General features: G+C 42.9%; 1 protein-coding gene across 1 annotated transcript in view; it reads left to right on the top strand.

Annotated features, from left to right (window-relative positions):
- The first annotated feature begins 683 nt into the window (after positions 1-683).
- Positions 684-26,073, top strand: part of RIPK2 (receptor interacting serine/threonine kinase 2) — a 53,161-nt gene continuing 27,771 nt past the window's right edge. Inside the window, exons 1-4 of the mRNA XM_075582960.1 lie at positions 684-1,400; positions 3,253-3,406; positions 15,154-15,309; positions 24,002-24,156. Coding sequence (XP_075439075.1) covers positions 1,144-1,400; positions 3,253-3,406; positions 15,154-15,309; positions 24,002-24,156 — 722 coding nt within the window. The 5' untranslated portion in view covers positions 684-1,143. The remainder of the gene's footprint in view (positions 1,401-3,252; positions 3,407-15,153; positions 15,310-24,001; positions 24,157-26,073) is intronic.

A 26,073-nucleotide genomic window follows, 5' to 3' on the forward strand; every position in this document is an offset into this window, starting at 1 on the left:
TCCACAATTGTTTATCTATATACAGTACATACATTTTAATACACAACATACCTTAAAACATCATAAAACAAAAAAAAGTGAATACAGATACACATATTTCTGCCTTACTTGAGGGAACTGGTAGGTGGAGCTGGTTCCTCAATTGCTGTGGCCTAAAATGTGTCATGAAGAACCTGTGGGTAGATAAAGTTTGCGTACAATAAAGACATCTTTACACATCCATCTTGATAAAAAGGCAGTTACATGTATTTCTACTACTTTGTTATGTATATATTGTATGTAGCTATGTAAGAATAAAACCCCTTTAACTATATAAAGAATCAGCCTATGTATTTGAAGTTTATAATAAGTCACCATTATATGTTGTGACTTGTACTAGCATTAATGTTTCTATTCAAGATGCTACAGTATGTAGTATTGCTACACATATATACTGTATATTCTCTCTTTTGCCATCTCTAAACTTTTATTTTCTTGTGTTTGCATAATAACCAACATTAATAGAACAACCGCTACATCACTATAAAAATTAGGTTTTGTGAGTCTGCTAGAAAACAAAACTTGAATGGATATGTAATAGCCGGGCAGGTGTTTTATTAAATCTCAATCACCATGCTCACAGCTCAGTCTGTTCTACTTCTAAAAGTTCATTTTCATTTCCTCCACAACCTCCCCCACTGAGTCCCACATGAGCCTTTGTGTCAGTATCAGTACCTGCTGCATTGTTACAGCTTGTGTACACTGAGCTGGGGTTCATTTAGCTTCAGCCCAAAGGTTTGGAGGATGCCGAGAAGAAGAGGGACCTGATTGTTTGCACCTAGATTACGAGCAAAACTAATGACTGCAATCAATACCCATTTTGTATTTTTCTTGTAACTTTTGCTGCTGCCCCTGCTTCCAGGCCTGTCATTATTGGAACCAGTCTGCGTGTGAGAAAACTGGAACTTCTGCTTTTTTCCTTTCACTTTCAGCTTGTGGAACGCACTGTAACTTTCCTGCATTACACAGAGGGCCGGGGAGAGGGAGGAGGCTGTCTTCCGGGAAGAACATCTGAAGCTGTTGATAACTTTGTTGCAAGGCCACTTGGACATTAGTTTCTGGAGCATTTTTCCCGTTTTCATCAGTGCACCGCTTCATAGAGGTATGTTGAGCAGCAGTGATGAGAGCAGAGGGTCCTCCAGCTCATCCAGTGGCCTCACCTGTCCAAGCCAAGAGGAAAGCGTGACTCCTCAAGCCGCAAGTATCAGCAGCTCCCTCCAGTGCATCCCGTATCAGAAGCTCTCTGATCTGGGGTTTATTAACAGGGGAGCCTATGGGACTGTTTACAGAGCCTACCACATGGACTGGAGAGTGCAAGTGGCTGTAAAGTCCTTCCCAATGGAACGCCACCTGGTGGAGAGGTGAGTAGTGTCTGGTGAATGGTTCCAAAAACATGAGGCCAGCACCCTTCCGATAAGCAAAGACACGTCCCATATTCTCTTTTAAATTCATGCCAATTGATATAAATGTTCCTGGTGCAGGAGATACATACTGTAGCTTTTTAACTTATTGATTCAATTACGTGTGAAATATTTGACTTTCAAGAGTTCAATATTATCAAACTGATGTTTGCATGAGTGTGTTCAAGATTTTGAAGAGGCTGAAATTCAGAACCTGGTAGCAGGAAAGGAATAAAGGGAGTGCTCACATTTGAAATGTATACAGTTATTGATGTTTGCCTTATTCAGACCTATGGAGGCAACTGATGGGTTTAAGAGTATGATGGAAATGAGGGTGGAACACTTACAGTGAAAGGAATTGAAAGCCAGTGAAATAAAAAGTACCACTGAGTTATGGGCTGTAATCTGGTTGAGGAAATGTTCTCATTTGCAAAACTATGTTTGTGTGTCAGTTTTTTTTGTACTGTATCCTAGACCCCCAGGGGGGGCGCGACACTGCCGACGGGGGGCGCGGGGTTTACAGAGGCCCCGCGCGCTTCCCGAAGGCACTTAAATTAAGTGCCGGGGGAGCTGCAGGGCCTCTGTAAGGCCTCGGTCCCGCTGCGCTCGTTGGCGCGGGCGGCAATGTAGCGAGTTCCTCACCAGCAGGGGAATCCTCGCGAGCCGGTCCCGGTCCCCACTGGCTGCACAGCTGACTACACGCTGTCGCGCGTCAGCCGCTGGAGACACCAGAGAATGGTGTTTTCTAGCTTTGACGCGTGACGTGTGTGGCTGTGAGCCAATGGGGAGGGGAGGCTTCGGGAGGAGGAGAGGCTTCGGGGAGCGGGGAGGAGTGTGGAGTGAAAGCAGGTGAGTGCCTTTCTCTGTGTGTGTGCCTGTCTGTGTGTGTATGTGTGTGCACGAGTGCGTGAGTGCCTGCCTCTGTCTGTGTGTGTGTGTGTGTGTGTGTGTGTGTGTGTGTGTATGAGTGCGTGAGTGCCTGCCTGTGTATGAGTGCGTGAGTGCCTGCCTGTGTGTGCGCGCGTGTGTGTGTATGAGTGCGTGAGTGCCTGCCTGTGTGTGTGTGTGTGCGCGTGTGTGTGTGTGTGTATGAATGAGTGCCTGCGTGTGTGTGTTTAAACTTACTTTCCAGCTCCAGCCCGAGTCCGTGGAGGGAGGGGGGGGAGAGTAGCGGGTCCCTCCGCTCAAGCCACGCCCCCCCTCCCTGTCAAACCGCCCACCTCCCGCTCCGGCTCCCGCTCCCTACAGACCGCATATCGCGGTCTGTGTATCTCAGCGCACCGCCTGTCAGCAGTGCGGGTGCGCTGACTCTGGGAGTGGGGCCTTAGCCTTAACCTAACTTACCGTGGCTCCGGCGGCTTCCTCCCTGTGTCGCCATGGCAGAAGTGTACTGCGCATTCGTGAAGTATACTGCGCATTCATGGCTATTACCAAGATGGCGGTACCCTGCATAGGGAGCCGCCGCGGACCTCTGATGCCCGGTCGCCTCTGCCGACTGCCTGCAAGCTTCCCGCATAACCCCATGATTAATTAATGGGATTCATTTTTACAGATTCACCCACCTTTACTAAAAATCTTATTACATATAATGCAACCGAGATCAAGTAAAAACATTGTGTCAATCCATTCTATTCTTTGCACTGCAATAGTGAAAAAAATTCACATGGTATGTCCTACATTCTTATCCTAAGAAATATAAAACTTAATGTATCTGATTCAATAACACTTGCAATGTGTTGGTTTGTATATGTGCGATTATTATTTTTTTTAACGTGTATTTTGCTTGCAACATATTTTTTTTCCCCTTCTGCAGCGAAAGAAACAAAATTTTAAAAGAAGCTGAAATCTTGCACAAAGCCAGGTTTAGTTACATTCTTCCTATTTTGGGGATTTGCAATGAGCCTGAGTTTCTAGGAATTGTGACCGAATACATGACCAGTGGATCGTTAAACCAGCTGTTACATGAGGTAGGCATACAGTATTACACTTTTTATATTACATTTTATATCTTCGTTTAGTGTTCTTTTTTGGAATCCTGTGTCACTTTGTTACACTGTGGCTAGAAGACACAGAAGACACATAGGGCTAAATTCATTATAGGCCCATATTGCTGCGGTTAAATGGAGCATTATTACGAAATTGGTTTGAAGCGATATTTTCTAGAAAATTATTTATTTATACATGCGTAGCTATGTTCATCTCATTTCCATTTCATCATCGCTAGTGATAGAAATAGGTCATAGAAATCCGCAATAGTCAGCGCTAGTGATGCAGTTGTGAAGGGGGGTAGGAGATATTCCACTTTTATACTACAGAGTTATGCAATAGCATTTCTTATATCAAATTATTTAACCCCTTTGATGTCTGAGGCTACTAATGCATGGCAAAGGAATACCTGAAGGCATACAATGGGTTAATATACAACATAAACCCTCTAGAAATAATAATAATAATAAAAAAAGACAGAGCATTGATATGTGGACATATTAACCCCTTAGTAGCCCATAGGTTTACCGTGACTAGTTGGGGGTTGGGCTACAAAGGGGTCAATATATTATGTTAATATTATGTATTTGTATCACTTTGTCTAGGTTGGGCAGTCTTATCTTTCCTGTCTATGTAGTGGCCATTATATACATAGTTAAAGTAGGCTAACGCCAGCCTGGGGATCGTGATAAAAAAAAACCCAATGGTAGCCCAATATGGCCGAGTGTATAGTGAAGGTGAAAAAGTTATTTGGTGTTAATTACTCATTTGCATGCTTATTTGCATATGCTGTGTTAAAGATTTCACCTCGGTACAAAAAAACCTTTTCATGTTCACCAATTCCATTTCCCTTTGTTCTGCTCTTTACCCTCCTCCTTCCCCCCTCTGGGGAGTGATGACATATTATTCAACACTACTCACCATTAGAGAAATTATATGATGGAAAAATGAGGGGCCTGTGTAACATAAAAATAATCAAAATACTTTAATTTTCTGCTAAGGAACTATCTAGTCAGGTTGATGGATATCTAGAAAAATTACTTCTAACTCAGACACACTTGTTTTTTTTTAAACAAAGAGAGGGAAATTTGCTACATTCCATTGTAATATGTATGTCAATTAAGTAATAATCCCCGAAGAACAGGGCATTACGGGCCAATAAAGCCCTGTTCTGAGGGGATTATTACTGTTATAGGCTAAATGTAGGCTTATTTCATAAATAATAGACACTTTTGTATAGTTAAATAGATTTTTTTAATTAAAATAAAATGGTAAATACATGAAACAACCTCTATATACTCTTAAACTGCAGATATCTATATCCACACACTGCCGCCCCCTCTGTGTACACACACACACACACACACACACACACACACACACACACACACACACACACACACACACACACACACACACACACACACACACACACACACACACACAACAACACACCACACACAACACAGTGCCTCTACACACACACACTGGAGCTCTAGACACACAACACAGCACCTCCTCTACACTCACTATACAGCACCTCTACACACACAGCAGCAGCTCTACACACACACAAACTCTGCTGCTACACACACATGCTACACCCATAAACACTGCTACTGACACACACACACACACACACACACACACACACACACACACACACACACACACACACACACACACACACACACACACACACACACACACACACACACACACACACACAGTAGCTCTATACACACACACATCAGCTGTACACTCACACAAACTGCTGCTACACATACAACAGCACAACACACACACACACACTGCAGCCACAATAAAAAATGCAGCCACTTACTAAACTTTGCACTCTCCCCCCCAGCTCTACACACAACACAGCACCTCTACACCCCCTCCCCACACACACTTACTTCTTTGCAGTCTCTCTCTCTCTCCTCCCCCCCCCCCCCCAATTCAACTGAATCTGCTCAGGGGCACTACTGTGGATAATGCCCGGAATTTTAACCAATCAGAGAGCAGGGTTTTCAATAATGCCCTAAATTTTACTGCTTTAGCCTATAATACATATTATAACTCTCCTGTTAATGCAACGGTTGACATTCCTCTTGAAGTGAGCAAGTTCTTCTTAGACCTAGGTTTTAAGACTTATGTTTACCTACTGTATGCCCTCAATGGGAGCAAAGATAACCCCAAAGGCAATGAATGGGCACCCTACTACCCACTCCCTTTACCCCAACACATACAATACAGTAATTTGCAAAATCTCTATTATCCATATCGGGATAATAGCACATTTGCCCATTAAAAATAAAACATTACCCAGCCAGCATATATAGGGTGACTAGATTTACAAAAGTAAAAACCGGGACACATTAAAAAAAATTTTTATTACACAAATGATATCACTAACTGCACCCCTTCTCCTTTATGTCTCTCTACCCTGCTCTGTCACCCCTTCTCTCACACACACACCCCTTTCTCTCTCCCTCCCCCCATATCCCTCTATTCTCGTTCTCCCCACCCCTACATTCTCATTCCATCCTTCCCTGTCTCTCTCCCCCATTCTCTCTCCCCCCATTCTCTCTCTCTCCCCCTCCCCCCCATTTTCTCTCTCTCTCTCTCTCTCTCTTCCCTATTCTCTCTCTCCCTCCCCTCATTCTCATTCTCTCTCTCATTCTCTCCCCCATTCTCTCTCTCTCTCTCCCATTCTCTCTCCCCCCTCTCTCTCTCCCCCCACATTCTCTCGCTCTCTCTCCCAATTCTCTCTCCCCAATTCTCTCCCTCCCTCTCCTCTCATCCATTTTCTGTCTCTCTCCCCCCATTCTGTCTCTCTCTCCCCCCCATTCTCTGTGTCTCTCTCTCCCCCATTCTCTGTGCCTTTCCCCCCCCATTATCTGTCTCTCTCTCCCCTCCATTCTCTGTCTCTCTCCCCGCTCCATTCTCTGTCTCTCTCCCCCATTCTATTTCTCTCTCTCTCCCCATTCTTTATCTCTCTCTCTCCCCCATTCTTTGTCTCTCTCCCCTCCCCCATTCTCTGTGTCTCTCCTCAATTTTCTGTTTCTCTCCCCCCCATTCTCTGTCTGTCTCTCTCTCCCCTCCATTCTCTGTCTCTCTCCCCCATTCTCTGTATCTTCCCCCATTCTTTGTGTCTCCCCCCCATTCTCTCCCCCCCCATTCTCTCACTCCCCCACTCTCTCTCCCCCCCACATTCTCTTGCTCTCTCTCCCCACATTCTCTCGCTCTCTCTCCCCCAATTCTCTCTCTCCCCCCATTCTCTCTCTCCTCCCATTCTCTCCCTCTCTCCCCCATTCTCTCCCTCCCTCTCCTCTCCCCCCTCTCTCCCCCCCATTCTCTGTCTCCCCCCCATTCTCTGTGTCTCTCTCTATCCCCCATTCTTTGTCTGTCTCTCTCTCCCCCCCCATTCTCTCTCTCTCTCCCCCATTCTGTCTCTCTCTCTCACACCCATTCTTTGTCTCTCTCTCCCCTCCCCCATTCTCTGTGTCTCTCCTCCATTTTCTGTCTCTTCCCCCCCCCATTCTCTGTCTCTCTCTCTCCCCTCCATTCTGTCTCTCTCCCCCATTCTCTGTGTCTCCCCCCCCATTCTGTCTCTCTCCCCCCATTCTTTGTGTCTCCCCCCCCACTCTGTGCCCCTCTTCCCATGCTGTGCCCCTCTCCCCATGCTGTGCCTCTCTCCCCACACTGTCTCTCCCCATACTGTGCCTGTGCCTCTCTGTGTCTCTCCCCATGCTGTGCCTGTGCCTCTCTCTGTGTCTCTCCCGATGCTGTGTCTGTCCCCATGCTGTGCCTGTGTGTCTCTCTCTCTCTGCCTCTCCCCATGCTGTGCCTGTGTTCTCTCTGTGTCTCTCCCCACGCTGTTCCAGTGCCTCTCTCTGTGTCTCTTCACCCCCCCCCATTGTGTGAGTGAGTGTGTGTCTTTGTCCCCCATTCTGGACCATACCTGCATGGTTGGGGAAGCCATTCTCTCTCCCCCCATTCTCTCTCTCTCCCCCTCCCCCCCATTTTCTCTCTCTCTCTCTCTCTCTCTTCCCTATTCTCTCTCTCCCTCCCCTCATTCTCATTCTCTCTCTCATTCTCTCCCCCATTCTCTCTCTCTCTCTCCCATTCTCTCTCCCCCCTCTCTCTCTCCCCCCACATTCTCTCGCTCTCTCTCCCAATTCTCTCTCCCCAATTCTCTCCCTCCCTCTCCTCTCATCCATTTTCTGTCTCTCTCCCCCCATTCTGTCTCTCTCTCCCCCCCATTCTCTGTGTCTCTCTCTCCCCCATTCTCTGTGCCTTTCCCCCCCCATTATCTGTCTCTCTCTCCCCTCCATTCTCTGTCTCTCTCCCCGCTCCATTCTCTGTCTCTCTCCCCCATTCTATGTCTCTCTCTCTCCCCATTCTTTATCTCTCTCTCTCCCCCATTCTTTGTCTCTCTCCCCTCCCCCATTCTCTGTGTCTCTCCTCAATTTTCTGTTTCTCTCCCCCCCATTCTCTGTCTGTCTCTCTCTCCCCTCCATTCTCTGTCTCTCTCCCCCATTCTCTGTATCTTCCCCCATTCTTTGTGTCTCCCCCCCATTCTCTCCCCCCCCATTCTCTCACTCCCCCACTCTCTCTCCCCCCCACATTCTCTTGCTCTCTCTCCCCACATTCTCTCGCTCTCTCTCCCCCAATTCTCTCTCTCCCCCCATTCTCTCTCTCCTCCCATTCTCTCCCTCTCTCCCCCATTCTCTCCCTCCCTCTCCTCTCCCCCCTCTCTCCCCCCCATTCTCTGTCTCCCCCCCATTCTCTGTGTCTCTCTCTATCCCCCATTCTTTGTCTGTCTCTCTCTCCCCCCCCATTCTCTCTCTCTCTCCCCCATTCTGTCTCTCTCTCTCACACCCATTCTTTGTCTCTCTCTCCCCTCCCCCATTCTCTGTGTCTCTCCTCCATTTTCTGTCTCTTCCCCCCCCCATTCTCTGTCTCTCTCTCTCCCCTCCATTCTGTCTCTCTCCCCCATTCTCTGTGTCTCCCCCCCCATTCTGTCTCTCTCCCCCCATTCTTTGTGTCTCCCCCCCCACTCTGTGCCCCTCTTCCCATGCTGTGCCCCTCTCCCCATGCTGTGCCTCTCTCCCCACACTGTCTCTCCCCATACTGTGCCTGTGCCTCTCTGTGTCTCTCCCCATGCTGTGCCTGTGCCTCTCTCTGTGTCTCTCCCGATGCTGTGTCTGTCCCCATGCTGTGCCTGTGTGTCTCTCTCTCTCTGCCTCTCCCCATGCTGTGCCTGTGTTCTCTCTGTGTCTCTCCCCACGCTGTTCCAGTGCCTCTCTCTGTGTCTCTTCACCCCCCCCCATTGTGTGAGTGAGTGTGTGTCTTTGTCCCCCATTCTGGACCATACCTGCATGGTTGGGGAAGCCATCTTGAGCCCTGGCAGCAGACACCGGAAGTTCTCACTGACACTTCCGAGTCTCACTGCTGGGGCTCCGCAGCTCAGACCCGGCCCCTGCTCTCCTCCATGCATTGTCTGCTCTCTGTTGCCCCCCTGCTCTGATAGTCAAAAGCAGAACAGCCACAAAAAAACGGAACATTTTACAGCATGCAGGCAGCCGGGACAGAGACTTAAAAACCGGGACTGAGGTTAAAAAAACGGGACTGTCCCGGCTAAACCGGGACACCTGGTCACCCTAAGCATATAGTAAATTAAAGTTATACTTACACCTGCAACCTCCTCATCCTCCGTGGGAAGCAAGATTAAAATAAAAAAATGGAACTACTGGCCATTAACCCCTTAGTCACCTTAAAGCTGTAGTCCAAGCAATATCCTACATGTGTGTTATTTGTAATAAATCAGTTCTGAGAAAATACTTGTAGCATTTTTTTAAACAACACTGAATAACCCTTTGAATTTATTATAATGTAATGAGCATTTTTTGTTTCTATAGCAACCATTTACAAAGTCACATCCCTTTCGTTTTCTGAAACAGGCTCTGACACACCCTTTTTTGAGCCCTGCCCTCACTAATTGTATCTTGTGACTGTTTGGTCACATGATCTTCCCCAAAGAACTTTGTCATATTAATATGCAAATGCATTCCACTGACTGGAGAATACACCTCTGCTGCCATTTAGTGAACCCCAGAGCCGAATCTTCGCCAATCGATCACAGGAGAACTTATCGATCGGCAACTTAGCTAATTACTTATCATTGTGTCGATTTGTATTGTTGCACATATATTAAAGGGAAAAATAAAAAAAAACAGCAGCTTGAACTGCTTCTTTAAGGCTGTAAATAAGGGGTAATCTTCTCCCCCCCCCCTTTTTACCCACGAGGAGGCCTAACCATCCTCCCCGGGGCAACTACCACCATGCCGCACCCCCTCACCACACATTTAAATTGGTAGAAGCGCTAGTTGCCAAATATGGCTAATAGCACGTTTGCCCATTTGCTTTCAAAATAAAATAAATGCACAATAAAATCCTAAAAAAAAAACAACCACCACATAAAATACATTTAAATAAAAAACACATTTGCCAAAAAAATGCATTGATTGTCAATGTGCTTAACTGTATTTCAAATGGGCATAGATAAACACACTGCCAGTCCATGGGCATCCTAAAACAAAATACACAATTAAATAAAATACAATCAATGTGTTTCTTATTTTTGCTGGGCTGAACATCCATCCTCCTCATCCAACAGCAGCACCAACTCTTGCCCCATGACACAATGATCCTCAGCAGCATGATGCAAAGAAGTCCATGATCCTCAGTTGCTTGAAGAGGAAGCCCCGTGAGTAGTTATTTATTTTCTTCTTTCTTTTCCAACAGGTCTAGGAGATGTTGATCCGACGGTTTCTTGCGATCAAAAGAGACATGACAGACCTTTTATAAGGCCTGTGACATCACATTTGACCGACAAATGGTACATCGACCAATCCGATTGGTGGGTTTAGCATATGACAGCTTCCATTTTTTAATGATGTGAGGCTATCTTAAAGGTAGGGAAGCCAGCCAATCAGGAATTGGTGGATGTACCATGTGATGACTTTCCTTTTTTGGAGTGATGGGACGTCATCAAAAAGGGAGTGAAGTCAGCCAACATTTTTTGCCTCCCTACCTTTTTTGATGACGTCACATCACTCCAAAAAAAGAAATTCATCACATTATACATCCACCAATCCGATTGGAGGGTGTACCATGTGACGGTTTCAATTTTTTTTGCTGAAGTGATGTCATCTTAAAGGGAGCAAAGCATATGCTAGCTGATTGGCTGGCTTCCCTCCATTTAAGATGTCACATCATTAAAAAATATGGAAGCCATCACATGGTACATCCACCAATCAGATTGGTGGAGGTTCCATTTGTTGGTTAAATGTGACATCATAGGCCTTGTGTAAGGTCTGTCGTGTTTCATTTGACCCCAAGAAGCAGTCGGATCAACATCTCCTGGACCTGTTAGAGAAGAAAAGAAAGAAGAACAACTCACCAGTGCCTCCTCTTCAAGGAACTGATGACCATGGGCTTCTTCACACCATGCTGCTGAGGATCATTGTGTTGTGGGGCAAGAGTTGGTGCCGCTGTTGGATGAGGATGATGAATGTTCAAAGGTACAGTAAGAAACACATTGATTGTATTTTATTTAATTGTGTATTTTTTTTTAGCATGCCATTGACTGGCAATGTGTTTATCTATGCCCCTTTCAGGGTATAGATAAGCACATTGACAATCAATGATTTTTTTGGGGCAAAGGTTTGTTTTTATTTAAGTGTAATGTATTTATTGTATGTGTTTTTTTCCGGTTGCCCATTTATTGCCATTGTGGCAATCCATGCCCATATGGTGGGCACGGTTTACCACAGTGACAATCAATGGGTTTATTGGCTACTGTGTCATGTATGGTACTGAAATGTCAATGTGATTTTATTGTGTATTGTTTTTTTTTTAACCAATGGTCAAACATGCCATTTGCCATTTTTGGCTACTAGTGCTTTTGCCGATTTGTATGTGTAGTGATGAAAGTAGAGGGGGTGGGGGTAGTTTCCACAGGTAGGGTGATTAGGCTTCTCAGGTGGATAGTGGGTGGGGCTAACCCCTTAATTACTATAGTGTTTAATAACCGCTATGGTATGAAATACATATAAATATAATATAAATATAAATTTATAAAGTGCCAACAGTGCATATACACACACACATACACACACATACACACACACTCTTGCATCACTAACTTTCAGGGACCATTTAACACTCTTAAGTCATAAATCGCATACAGCACAGGGGGAGGGATAGGTTTCAGTCACAGATAACATTCCAAGATGCACTGTTTGCAAGTTAAATCGTTCTTGCTTTATTCATTGTAACACTGCCGGAAGAAGAGATCAGTGTATTTCGAAATCTCGCACAAATAAAAGCATTTTGTTAACAGAACGGTATTATCTATTCATTCTTGATTATGTATATCTATCTCTATATCTATATCTATCTATAGAAAGCAGTAGGCACACCAGTAAGAAATATATGGGTAAGTGTACACTTCATAGGAGGAGCTTGTGGTAATATGTTACCCAAAGACCGGAGTCCAGTGTAATCAGAAACAGCACATTGTAGGGTTTGATTCTCAAAAAGTTGTATTAGAAAAAAGCACAATACAGTGGAATGAACCAACGTTTCCGTCCCAGAAAACGTGATCTTCCGCATATATATACATATATATATATATATTTAGAATTTAAAAAAAAATCAGTTGCAATCCTCCAAAGATCCAAATAATAAATATGCATGTGCATATATCTGAGACAAATCAATAAAAACATGCACTCCACAGGTCAAAATAAATGAATATATACCCTTTGCACTTACAACTTTGTGCTATATTTCTTAAGACCTCTGATTTGGGTGATTTATGTTTATATACATATATACTGTGTGTATGCATAGTGGCAGGACGGCCTTTGCGGCAGGGTCAGTAAGACTCCTAGTGATTTAAGCTGTAACTGCTGTGATTTATTTTGTACAATCCCAACTAAAAATAGGCACACTGTCCAGCAGGCCGGAGGAGCTGTATCAACCAGCTTCCTTCCTGGTTAGGGAAAAGTCTCCATCTCTCTCTGGGGAAAAAACAATCTCTCCTTCCTGCCTTTGAACCCCTGTTCATTCAGGTTTGCCTAATTAGCTCCACCTGCATCAAGCCTCTCCAGGGGAGGTTAACTGTCTGTATGTTGGTACATACACACTGTAAACTCTTTCCAACCTTTGAAGACAGTGACTCCATCACATATCCCCCTCCCCAGCGTAACATTGTCCTGTGGAGCAGGCTGTGCACCATTAACGTGCACCAGCATCTTTGTTGGAGACGTCCGACATCACCCCCTTTTTTTTTCTTGACTTTCAATTGAGGCATTTTCCCTTTGGAAGCATTGTGCCTTCTGGGCCTGCAAATTGGCATTTCGCTCCCTCCTCTTTCACTCGCTTAGCAATGAGTATTTCACTGCGTTGCATGATCTCCTCTTCTGTGTCACTCGCACAACGATCTGTGTCTGGCTTAGCCTCATCTAGCTCCAGTACTTGAACCGTGGTGGAGTTCTCATCAACTCCAAGCATACCTCATGGCACCTCTTGTACAGACTTGTAGATTTGGGCCTCTCTTTCAGCCTCATTTAGCTCCAGTACTTCAACTTCGGTGAAGTTCTCATTAACTCCAAGAGCACCCCATGCCACCTCTCTTTTATTGTCGGCAGACTTGTAGACTTGGGACTTTTTTTCTCGACCCAATAATTTAGCTCGACGGGAGCATTGCGGGATAGTTTGTGACTTCTTTCTCAGAATACGATCGCGAACACATTTCCGTCTCATCCTCAGAGGCTGCATCTTTATAGCGGCTGTTTTCCTGGAAAGGAATTTACTTTTGACCCAATTGGTATGAAAGTACGACTGGATTTTTGTTGCGCTACTCTATTGTAACTTGGACCCCTTATTTCGTGTTTTGTGGAAAGCAGATTGTAGTACTGCAATGGTATTGCTGATAGGCTTATAGGTACGCTCAGTTTGCTTGGTTATGACGTAGGATCTATACCCAGACTGAATCACACTAGCAGCTCTTGTCACATCCCTGTAGCGTCTTTGTTGGTGATACCTCCTAACATTTGTCTGTAAAAGAATCACACATTCAATCAAGTATTCAAACTTCTTTCTTTGTTTGTACATTCTCCAAAATGACTGATTAACCCTAGCTGCTTTACTCTGGTAAAAAAGCAGACAAGATTTCCTCCCTCTGTAGGCGGACTGTATGATGACAGTCTCAGAGCGTTTACGTAAATAGCTTTCTCTCGCCATCCTTCTTTCCTTTATGCTGGCTTACTATAATTCTTTTTTCCCATCAATAGGCTTCCGAGCCTTTTACAGATGTTCAGTAGTCAGACTTCCCTACCATAGATCAGTGGTTTCTGTACAGCAGGCAATACTTGGGAACGACTTTGCTATAGAAGCAGGACCGCAGCAAACCATAGTCTCTAGATTCAGGCTTCATCTGTATGTACAGGGCATCAAAACAACCAGATAATAATAATAATAATAATAATAATAATAATAATAATAATAGTAACTTTCTAACAATTTTGGAACAGAGTTCAACTAGGAAATTGGGAAAAAATGTCCAGCTACAGTACGTACAATACACCCTGCAGCTGAAATATTTTCATGGGTCATTGTGCTTCTTCCCCTTTTCCAGGTCAGCATCTATATGGAGAGAAGCAAATCAAAGAGCAGTTTACTCTCCACTCTCAAAAGACCATAAACATTGTCTTAAAGTGCCTGCTTGATTTCCTGTTTCTGTAATATTTTTGCTCACTTTGTCATACTGATGAAGTTATCGTTTACTTGCACTATGATGACAATTTTGAAATATAAAAGCATGGGCTTCCTAGTCATTTTTAAATACAGTGTTAAACATACAGTACGGTATGTCAGAAAAATAGGTTCCATGGCCATGGTTATATTACATACTTTAAAAAAAAAAAAATCTGTTTTTTCAATAGAATTTAAAATTAGTTAAATATGATGCTTAGGAAAACCAGTGAGAAGAAAAGCGTTACGTTCTGGTCCTTGTAGAATGTAACATTGCTGTTCTACATTACATTATAGCCATCGTAGTGAGCTTTTACCAAGAAATACAATAACATGTCCCTGTACTGATTGCAAAATCTAAATTCGAAATCATTCTATTTTAATGTAACATACTAAAATATGCAAATATTGCCAATGTAATGTTTATTATTTTTACTAATAAAAATTATCAGCAGGTAAGCTGGGCACTTAAAAATTAACTTTAATAAACACAATAATAACAAGACATATTACAGACGTTTCGGTCCTACAAATGGACTTCATAAGGCCAGATGAAGGTACATTTGTAAGACTGAAACGTAGGTCATATATATTTTATTATATTTAATAAAGTTTATTTAAGTGCCTAGCTAGCCTGCTGTTATTTATATGAGTATTAGGATTAATTTTGTTGAATGCTAAGGGACTTTCTGCTATCCAGCTGGCGGCATTGTTTGCTTGATTCTTTTGTTCTATTTTTACTGCTTTCCTGTTTTTTGTGTGCCAGGTCTTCCTCTATTTTGTATTTATTAAGTAATATCTTATAGCCTCATGTACAACCATTAACATCTGAAGATAGCATCATAAGAATTCTCCTTTTTGTTGACTTATTAAAGAACTGTAATATTATTCTTTGTTTTAGGGTGATCCGTTATCAGAAATTGTGTGGCCATTAAGGTTCCGTATATTATATGAAATTGCGTTAGGAGTAAACTTTCTTCACAATATGACACCTTCCCTGCTGCACCATGATTTAAAGACCCCAAATATCTTGTTGGATAATGAATTCCATGTTAAGGTAAGTTTATCATAGAACTTCTTCTAATTCTATGTGATACGTATTTACATTTTAAAGGAAGTGTAAATAAAACAGAGTAGAAATTCACTCTTAGAATTATTATCTGTATTTGGTCCATGGTCCTCCTATTGACTATCTCTGATTTATAGTATCATCTTCAGGTTTCCCAAGTCACAAACCTCCTCTACGGTCCTGGTTCATGATTCAGCACTCACTCATTTCTACTCATTTAAATGGCTCTATGATCTAAAACGGTTATTGCACTTTAGTAAATGGACTCGCATACAGTTATCCATTTAATGTTCATAAGAAATTTTTGCTGCCTCTATTTGTTAACTGATGGGATGTACACCTTTTCTGTAGCAATATGGTGCTCTGGCATTGCATTTAGGCAACTTTTAAATCATGTTTTAAATATTCTAATATGTTTAATGTGAATATTAATGGTGCAATTTACATAGCACACTGTTGCCTTAAACATTCTGTCTAGCGGATGCTATTCTGCCTTGTCACAGACTTGGATTGGCGATAAGCAGGGCTGGTTTAATGGCCCAGAGGAAATAGGTTTGAACTTGGAGGAGACTAGGGCTTCCAGCCAGAGAACTAGCCATAATCACTATGCCTGTGATATCTACCATGTGAAATAATGTTTCTATTACATTTACTCTGAATTACAGATGGGCAAATTCTTTGTCGACATTCAAATTTGCAGCCATGGATATCCGCGGTTTGGGTTTAAAAAGTGACATTCGCCTACAGTACCTTTGTTTGAGTGCATGCACTTGAAAGAGCCCCAAGTGCCATATATATCCCCCACATCCACCTTCAAATAATATGTGGAGAAACACATACAGTGTACATAAAAAGTATCACGCCTGTGCTACCTAGAATATACAGTATGCTAATAGAAGTAATTTACATATACTTTGCATATATTATTAGCATATATCCCAGGTGTGCTCTTTTTTGTGCACTCTCTTTCACCCTTCCAGAAAAATCCATATTTCAGGTTCTGAACTTCTGGGCGAATTAAATATATAAACATTTGAAGTCAAATGTCTACACATTTGCTGGTAGATGTAATAAAATTTGCTTAAAGGAGGGGCAAAGTGAAAATGCCGGTGGTTTGAGGGTTATTTGTTCAAATTTATTTTGGTCAAAGCCACCGTCAAATATTGCAGCATGAATCAATGTTGCTAGTGTAACACATATCCCCCTCCCCCCTTTGGGAGAATTATATGCTACATGGGGTGTTGGGGTGGACATACCTATACTATATATATATATATATATACAATGGTCGACAAATCACCCAAAAATCTACTCGCCGAACAAAAAAAATCTATTCGCCACCTAGCCCCACCACCCAGCCCCGCCCCCAGGCCTGCTTTAAAAATTTTTTTTTGATTAAATTCCTAGTAAGAACAACATTCGTTTTTGACATAAGTTTATTTATTGTATTACATTATACTACAATTAGTCCTTGTTAAGTGTGTGTGTGTGTATGTGTTTGTAAATGTCGGATTTAGAAAAAAAAGCCAGATGTGAACGACTAGTTTCCTGCACCCTTTAACCAGTGTCTGGATGCCCCCGGTTCACAATATCTGAAGCAGCAATCTCACCTGGGATCTTACCTGATCCGCAGTCCCTCAATGTCCAGGTACCCTCATTCCCGCAATTTTATATGTTAGAGGGGAGGTGTTCCCTACCTGTGTTCTGGGTTAGGGGGGATTCCGATGTCTCCCATGTGAAACTTCTGGAAAAAAGCAGTATAGGTTTGTTGTAGGGTACATGCAACTACACACGTGGGGTCACTTGACAAGGCATATTTATTTAGCCTTAAAAACATACAGCACACAAAACAAAATAGCTTCTCTTCAGCAGATAAAACAAAATAGCTTTTCTTCAGCATGGCAAACAAAGCAGTTTCTCTTCAGCATGGCAAATAAAGCAGTTTCTCTTCAGCATGCAGGACACAACGGTTCATAAACCGTTCATGTACTGTACTTTGCAAACAGACCTTATAGCAGTAATCTCTTCAGTATTTTACTCCTGCCTCCTGACCAGCTAGGCTGCATGTGTGTACAGCCTGGGGTTTTTAACACACCTTGATTAGGCAGCTGGGATCCAACTAATTGTCATGAGCTTCCCAGCTGAAGTTAACCTCGTCACTGCTGCACTGCAGACTAAACATATGTCTGCCAGGCATATAGCTGGTGGCTTTTATTTACCCTGTCCCAAGGTTATTTCGGTGTAGTATAGAGCAGTTGAGACATATAGGGTAAATAAGATATCCAGATCCAGAGTGTGAGACACAGAGAGAGAGAGAGAGTGTGGGGGTGTGTGACACAGAGAGAGTGCGTGTGAGACACAGAGAGTGTGTGTGTGTGTGTGTGTGTGTGTATGTGTGTGTGTGTGTGTGTGAGACAGGGTGACGGAGGGTGATGGAGGGTTAGACAGAGGGGGAGACAGAGGGCGACAGAGGGTGAGACAGAGGGTGAGACAGAGGGTGACAGGGTGAGACAGGGTGACAGGGTGAGACAGAGGGAGATAGGGTGAGAGAGGGTGACAGGGGTGACAGGGAGACAGTGTGTGACAGAGGGTGACAGGGTGAGACAGAGGGTGACAGAAAGTGAGACAGGGTGGGTGACACTCTCCCACTTACACACACACTCTCCCACTTACACACACACTCCCACTTACACACACACTCCCACTTACACACACTCTCTCCCACTTACACACACACACACACACACACACACACACACACACACACACACACACACACACACACACCCTCCCCTCTGCGAGAGCGAGTGTCTGCCCTCTCAAATTCCTCTCTCTCCCACTTATCAGTGGTGCCGACAGGAGATGAAATACAGCAGTGACCGGGTGGATGCTCTTATGGCTGAAGCCGGCTCACTGGAGTGGTATGCTGCATCTCCCTCTCTCCCCCCCCCCTCTTACCTGCTATGAGAGTGAGGAAATCCAGCCTGGGGGGCTCCCTCCATCCGCCTCGCCCACGATACACATGGAGGCAGCAGCAACACGAGCAGCACTTCCTCCAGCCACACAGCGCTGCTCCACAGACACATCCAGCTAAAGCCACAATCTCCAGGCCTCTCTCCGCCTCTGGTCCTGGCAGTTGCTAGGAGATCCTTAGTGTGGGAGAGGTGTCTGTATGCGCCTGCGTTGGTGCGTGACGTAGCGTCACTGCAGTGCCTCCAAGGGATGTCTGCGGCTGGGCTATTCTTCCGGCGTCCCGCTTTGCTAGGTGACCTGCTTGATCGTGTCCCTGCATCCTGAAATGAGCCGCAGCACAGCAGCGGCATTCGACAGGGGGTTAAATGCACTCGCCAGGGGGTTAAATGCACTCGCCCTGGGCGATCAGGGAGGTGCATTTGTCGAACACTTTATATATATATATATATATATATATATATATATATATATATATATATATATATATATATGTATATATAAAACAAACTGGAGTAGCGCCTTAGGAAGCTTGATAAGGATAAATCAGCTGTGTAAATCAGATAGAGTTAACAAGGCTATTGACCAAAGAATCCCCAAAAGGGCGAATTTGTGATAAAAACAACTGAAATCTATAGCAAAAATAAAAAATATGAAACATAAAAAATAAAATTAAAACCAGATGTCAGTTGAAATTTCAAAAAATGTACTTAGTCCACTGGAGTTTTGCTGCCCGTATATAAGGATCACCAAATCCCAAGGATATCTGCAGAAAACAAGAAGAAAAAACAGGCGGACTCCTATTGTGATAAAGTATAAAACAGTATTTATGGGATTGTAAAATATAAAAAGCGCACTCACAAACAGAGTAAAATTAATAGCATTTATGATATATACTCAATCGCCTTGAAGCTGTGAAGGGAATGTATCAGCCTGTCCCGTTGGTGCCACCTCTGGTGTATCCGTTGGTTCAGCAAGGTGCACTGGAGCCACCGCAGCCAGATGATGTAATAATCAGCAACACGGTCAGAGACTCCCTCCAGATACACCTCCCACAGCTCTCACTGCTCACCAGCAGGCAACTGCAAAACCGGAAGCGACAGCAGTCCTAAGCAACATAGCAACAGCTCCAAGGTACTCTCTCCGTTCGTGCAGTAATGTCAGCCACAAACTCGCCTCTTTGGGAAACGCCCTACGCGTTCCGTCACTAAGGACTTCGTCAGGGGTTGTGTATATATATATATAATATATATATATAAAACTCGGTTTTACTGTAACAGCATATATCACACTGTAACAGGGGACTTACCCTGTTCAGAAAACTTAATTGACCAGCACCTGGCTGATTAGAGGTGTTAGAAAAAGCCTGCCTTTGAGACAGGAAGTGAGACTCCTTAGCTCACACCTGAGCTGAACTAGGAGACAGAGCAGAGATTCCTGAGTCGCACAATTGGGGAGACTGACCAGAGGAACTGCTGTCTTGAGCTGCAGAAAGACTGGACTGTATGCTGATAGCAAGACAAGGGGACCAGACCTCAAAACCTGGACAGACATTGCTGTAGCACACAACGGTGCTTACCCAGGAGAGCAGAGAGGACTTCCCCTACAGCTTCAGGAGAACAGATAAGACTTTCTTTTGGAACTGTAATATATCTGTATATATGTTTATATTTTGGGGCTGGTAATGAGCTTAGCTAACCAACCCAGTCAGAGAGGGCTGAGCTACATGTGTAGATAGTCTCCAAAGCAGAGATAGGTTTTTTGTTTGGCTTATTTTCATATATTTTTGCTGTGTTTAAAGTGACAGGCACAATAAAGCCTTGTTTTAATTTCACCTTAAAACAGTCTCCATTGTGTACCTCTGCACATGTCCTCCTACACACACCAATACAATACACCAGTAACACAACACCCTGATTGGTTCCTCCAAAGATCTGAGGGTGCCTAGGGCACCTATAACCCTGGTGTCCGCACAAGCAATCCCACCCAAGCATTACCCCCCTGTAATGTGTAGGTGCACGGTGGTACCTTCCTTGTATCAGGCCGACCAGGGAATAATGAGAGGAGGATGATGGAACAGGTCCCATGGAGCGGGGCCTCCAACACATCTGCCCTCATACCTTATCTAGGGCATGGTCTGCGGTGAAGTCTCCTTTATTCTGCCACGTGCACCTCTGGTCCCAGACCGCAGTCCGCCATGTAGACGTCCGTCCACCTGTGCAGTAGTGCTGCTGCAGCTCTAATTGGAGAGTCCCTATCTGGGGCCTTCCCTACAATACTCCGCTCATAGTGCAGGGTCTATCTGGGGCCTAAGGGGCAAGGTCTGGCCTAGTTCAGAAAGCTGACTGCTCCTTGGACATTACCTTTCTCCTTGCTGCCTCCGTCAGGACTGCCCATGCTGTCTCCAGTCCTGCAGAGGAGATCTCGATCTCCAAAATGGCCACTCACTCCCATTTGCCTGGGATGGCCCTTGTGACCAAATCGAGGCTTCTGGGAGTTGTAGTTCTGTTCCTTACATGCAGAGCCATTCCAAGATGGCCACAGCAACTTCTCCCAATCTGACGGAGCAATGCAGGGACAATGCAGAGGCAGCTCTCCCTCCTGGGGGCAGGTAAGGGGGACCCTACTACATCCACCCCCTGGTGGAGACCTCAACGTCCCCAGTAAGAGTATATAACATATATCACACCAATACAATACACCAATAACACAACACCCTGAGTGGTTCTCCCAAACTACTGAGGGAGCATAGGGACCCTATAACCCGGTGTCTGCACAAGCAATCCCACCCAAGTCTGATGTAGCTCTACCCCCCCCCCTGTGATGTGTAGGTGCACGTAGGTACCTTCCTGGTCACAGGCCTGACCAGGGAATAATAAGAAAAAGAGAATGGATTAGGACCCATGCAGCGGGGCCTCCAACACAACTCCCCTCACACCTAATCCAGGACGCGGTCCACGGTGAAGACTCCAGCCGGAGGATTCCGATTATCTTAGATGTTCAATATGTAATGCAAGTAAAAATCCTGTGAATAAAGCTGAAGAATTTAAATCAAATATAACTGGATAACCTTTTAACATTTCTAGTTATATTAACTGCTGTATGAACTATATTTATTTATTTATAAAATATTTTACCAGGAAGTAATACATTCAGAGTTACCTCTCGTTTTCAAGTATGTCCTGGGCACAGAGTTAGGACAAATAATACATGGTTACAAATACAGTTACATAAATGAACAGGGTATACATTATATAGAAGACATTGCATGCACAGTTAAAGGAAATATATATTATGGGCGTATGAAACAGTTACAGAACAGATTAAAATGTGAGACAGCCTTAGATTTGAAAGAACTTAAACTGGTGGTGGATGTGAGAGTCTCAGGTAGGTTGTTCCAGTTTTGGGGTGCACAGTAAGAGAAGGAGGAATTGCCGGATACTTTGTTGAGCCTTGGGACCATGGACAGTCTTTTGTAGTCTGATCTCAGGTGATAAGTGCTGCATGTGGTAGGGGTGAGGAGCTTGTTCAGATAGCTGGGTAGCTTGCCCATGAAGAATTTAAAGGCAAGACAGAAAAGGTGAACTTTGCGCCTAGACTTGAGTGATGACCAATCTAGTTCTTTGAGCATTTCGCAGTGATGTGTGTTGTAGTTGCATTGGAGAACAAAACGACAAATTGAATTGTAGAGGGTGTCAAGTTTGCTAAGGTGGGTTTGAAGTGCCGAGCCATATACTATGTCTCCATAGTCAATAATTGGCATTAGCATCTGCTGTGCGATACGCTTTCTGACCAGGAGACTTAGGGAGGATTTGTTCCTGTAAAGTACCCCTAGTTTGGCATAGGTCTTGGTTGTTAGGGTATCAATGAGCATCCCGAATGTTAAGTGGGAGTCAAACCATAAGCCCAGGTATTTAAAACTAGTGACAGGGGTTAGGGTGGTGTTAGCGTTGGTTCTAATCTGGAGCTCAGTCACTGGAAGCTTTAAAAATGTAGTCTTGGTCCCAAATACCATTGTTACAGTCTTGTCATGGTTTTAAAACAGTTTGTTTTGGGAAATCCTGTTTTCGAGACTCAAAAAGTCAGACTGAAGTATGTGTTGAAGGTCAGAGAGGCTATGGCTGTGTGCATATAGGATTGTGTCATGTGCATACATGTGTATTGAGGCTTCCTTACAAGCTGTGGGAAGATCATTAATGAACACTGAGAAGTGTAGGGGACTCAGAACAGAGCCTTGCGGGACACCATAGGTGATATCCAGGGGGTTGGATTTAGAGCCTGAGATGGACACATGTTGGGATCTACCTGATAGGGAGGATTGAAACCAGTTTAAAGCATGCTTCCCTATTCCAGAGCTCTGGAGTTTGTTAAGCAGGATAGCATGATCAACTGTATCAAAAGCCTTTGCAAAATCTAGGAATACTGCACCAGTGAGTTGTCCCCGTTCCATTACACACTGGATTTCATTGCAAACTTTTAGCAGGGTAGTTACGGTGGAGTGTTTGGGACGAAAGCCAGATTGGAATTGGCTAGGGAAATTTGTCTTGGGATAGTAATCGCTTAATTGGTATAATAATATATGGTATACCTCCTAGCATGTCCGTGTGGATCTCAATATATAGGAAGAACTATTAAACCATTGAGAACAAGAATATTGGAATAGATAAGGAATATTGAAAAAGAAATGACTATACATACTGTAGTGTACTGAATCATTTTAGGACATGTCAGAAGTTACATTCTATTGCATTAAAATGCATAGGAATTTAATATGTTGCAGCCAATTGGATGGGGTGGGGGGAAATTAAGAATTTAATGGAAAGTGATATGTTTTGGATTCACAAGCTAAAACCTCGCCATCCAAATAGAATGCATGTGGTTTTAGATATAATCCCCTGTTTGAACTAATCTTTATCCTAATTTTAATTTGTACTGTATTTATTTTTTTACTATTCTTGTTAGTTTAAATAGCAATAGTAGTGTTAGTCCAGTTGAATTAGTGAATAAACTAGGTCTTCTGTATTAGGGTGATACCTTTTTTATTTGGACTAACAGTGAATAGTATAAGACAAGTTTACAAGACTTCTATCTCTTCCTCGGGTCAACAATACTGATTTACAAAATATTCTTGGAGTTTAACACAGATGTAAAAATCCAGATAACAATCTAAGACAGAAGATACAGTATGTAGGAGTCAAGGCAGAGTGGAAGGCAAATAAACAGACAGGCCAATAGATGGATAAAAGGGTTAGTGTGAAATTTTGGTGCATGAAAAACCATCCATCTGTTCGAGAGTTAAGGGGTTGGGTGTGTAGGGGGAGAAGGGTTTGAATTTAAAAATGAAATGAGTAGCAGGGAGCAACATTACAAAAAAATATCATACTGTGTAAGAAACCCCATATCAGCAATAAGGCCTCTTGTTTTAGTGTCAAAGAGCATTATCGTTTTCAGTTCAAATGTTCTCTGTATATTTAGTGCATTTAAACATTCCATTGAGGATTTGTTTTTTTTTTTTAAATCGTTTGATCTGGATGTGAGAAGTGATGTCTGGAAAAAAGATGACAAATACTTATGTTTGTATCCTTGAGAATCATGACTTGATTTTTTAAAATACAGATCAAATATTGTATCCTCTTGATTTTCTTGAATATTGTTTTCTTTATATAGTTTAGAATACAAATACATTCAATGTTTTTTTTTTACCCATCAGATCGCTGATTTTGGACTTTCAAAATGGCGCAAGTTGTCAACATCACACTCTTGTGAAAAAACTCCTCAAGGTGGAACTATTATTTACATGCCCCCAGAGGAATATAATCCAAGCAACAAAAACAAACGAGCAAGCGTTAAACATGATATTTACAGGTATGTCAAACATTCATGCAATATAAAGGCGTACTGAATTTGTAAAACAAAATCATTGTTTTGTTTCGTTTCCACTTAAATTGCTTCTTTTCAGATGAAAAATTGCAATTCAGCTTCTCAATTGCGCACTATTTCTTACTGATCAAACAGAAAATAGTTACATAGTTACATAGTAGATGAGGTTGAAAAAAGACGTACGTCCATCAAGTGCAACCTATGCTAAATTTAAACATCAATTCTTTATCCTATATCTATACTTCCTTATTGATCCAGAGGAAAGCAAACAAAAAACCCCAGTGACATATCATCCAATGATATCTCATAAGTGGAAAAATAAATTCCTTCCTGACTCCAAGAATTGGCAATCAGATTACTCCCTGAATCAACATTCTTCCCATGTTTACTTATTTGGTATATCCCTGTATACCTTTCCTTTCTAAAAAGATGTCCAACCTTTTTTTGAACAAATCTATTGTATCTGCCATCACAGTCTCCATGGGTAATGAATTCCACATTTTAACTGCCCTTACTGTAAAGAACCCTTTCATTTGTTGCTGGTGAAATCTCCTTTCCTCTAACCTTAAGGGATGCCCCCGTGTCCTTTGTACTGCCCTTGGGATGAATATTTCTTTTGAAAGCTCCCTGTACCGTCCCCGAATATATTTGTATATAGTTATCATATCCACTTTTAGACGCCTCTTTTCTAATGTAAATGAATCTAATTTAGCTAGCCTCTCCTCATAAGTTTATTAATTTGGTGGCTCTTCTCTGCACTCTCTCTAATTCCATAATGTCTTTTCTAAGGAGTGGTGGCCAAAATTGTACTACATATTCAAGGTGTGGTCTTACTAATACTTTGTAAAGGGGCATAATTATGTTTACTTCCCTTCCATCAATTGCCCGTTTAATGCAAGATAAGATCTTGTTTGCCTTTGCAGCTACTGCATGACTTTGGGCACTATTGCTAAGCCTGCTGTCTACAAGCACTCCTAAATCCTTCTCCATCAAGGAATCCCCCAATTTATCCCCATTTAATTTGTAGGTTGCTTGTTTATTCTTGCACCCCAAATGCATAACCTTACATTTATCTGTATTAACCCTCATCTGCCATTTACCTGCCCACGTTTCCAGTCTCTCCAAGTCGTTCTGCAGAGAAATTACATCCTGCTCTGATTATTCTACCTTACACAATTTAGTATCATCAGCAAAGATGGAGACTTTGCTCTCAATGCCAACCTCAAGGTCATTAATAAACAAGTTAAAAAGCAAGGGTCCCAGTACCGATCCCTGAGGTACTCCACTCACGACTAATACATGAAATAAAATATTTTTGGAAATCTGTATCAATTCATGAGCAACAGTGTATGGAAAATAATAAAATACATGACATTGTTTAAGTTAATACCTGTGTGAGATTAATAGTGAATCAGTGGCCGATATTTACTAAGCGTTCTCTTGCCGTAAGGTACCTGCTATCACTAGAAGACCTCTTACTTCCCATTGACTTCAATAAAGTGCATCGTGTCTTCCAGCACGGGGAAGTGCCTTATGGAAGAAGACTGCTTAGTAAATATGGCCCAGTATCTGAAACACTTTTCTACTGTATATTCCATTGTATAGTCTGTAAAATGATCAGAACAAGCTATCCTGTAATAAATGTTGATGTTATGTATACTGATTTCATTCTAGAATAATTTTTGCATTCTCCTATTTGTTTTTTTAACCCTCTTTCTCATCTTTACATTAGATAAATTAGCCAGTTTCTAAGATGTTATTTATAGTGACTTGTGTTTATATTTTCTGTTTGAACTTGTATATTAGTTATATACTGTAACAGCAGTGTACATTGCAATGTTGTAAAATGGTATAGTACAGTATAATATTTGTGTAGTACACAAAATATGCACAATGCTGAGA

This window comes from Ascaphus truei, chromosome 2 (genome assembly GCF_040206685.1).
Source record: "Ascaphus truei isolate aAscTru1 chromosome 2, aAscTru1.hap1, whole genome shotgun sequence".
Taxonomy (NCBI): Eukaryota; Metazoa; Chordata; class Amphibia; order Anura; family Ascaphidae; genus Ascaphus; species Ascaphus truei.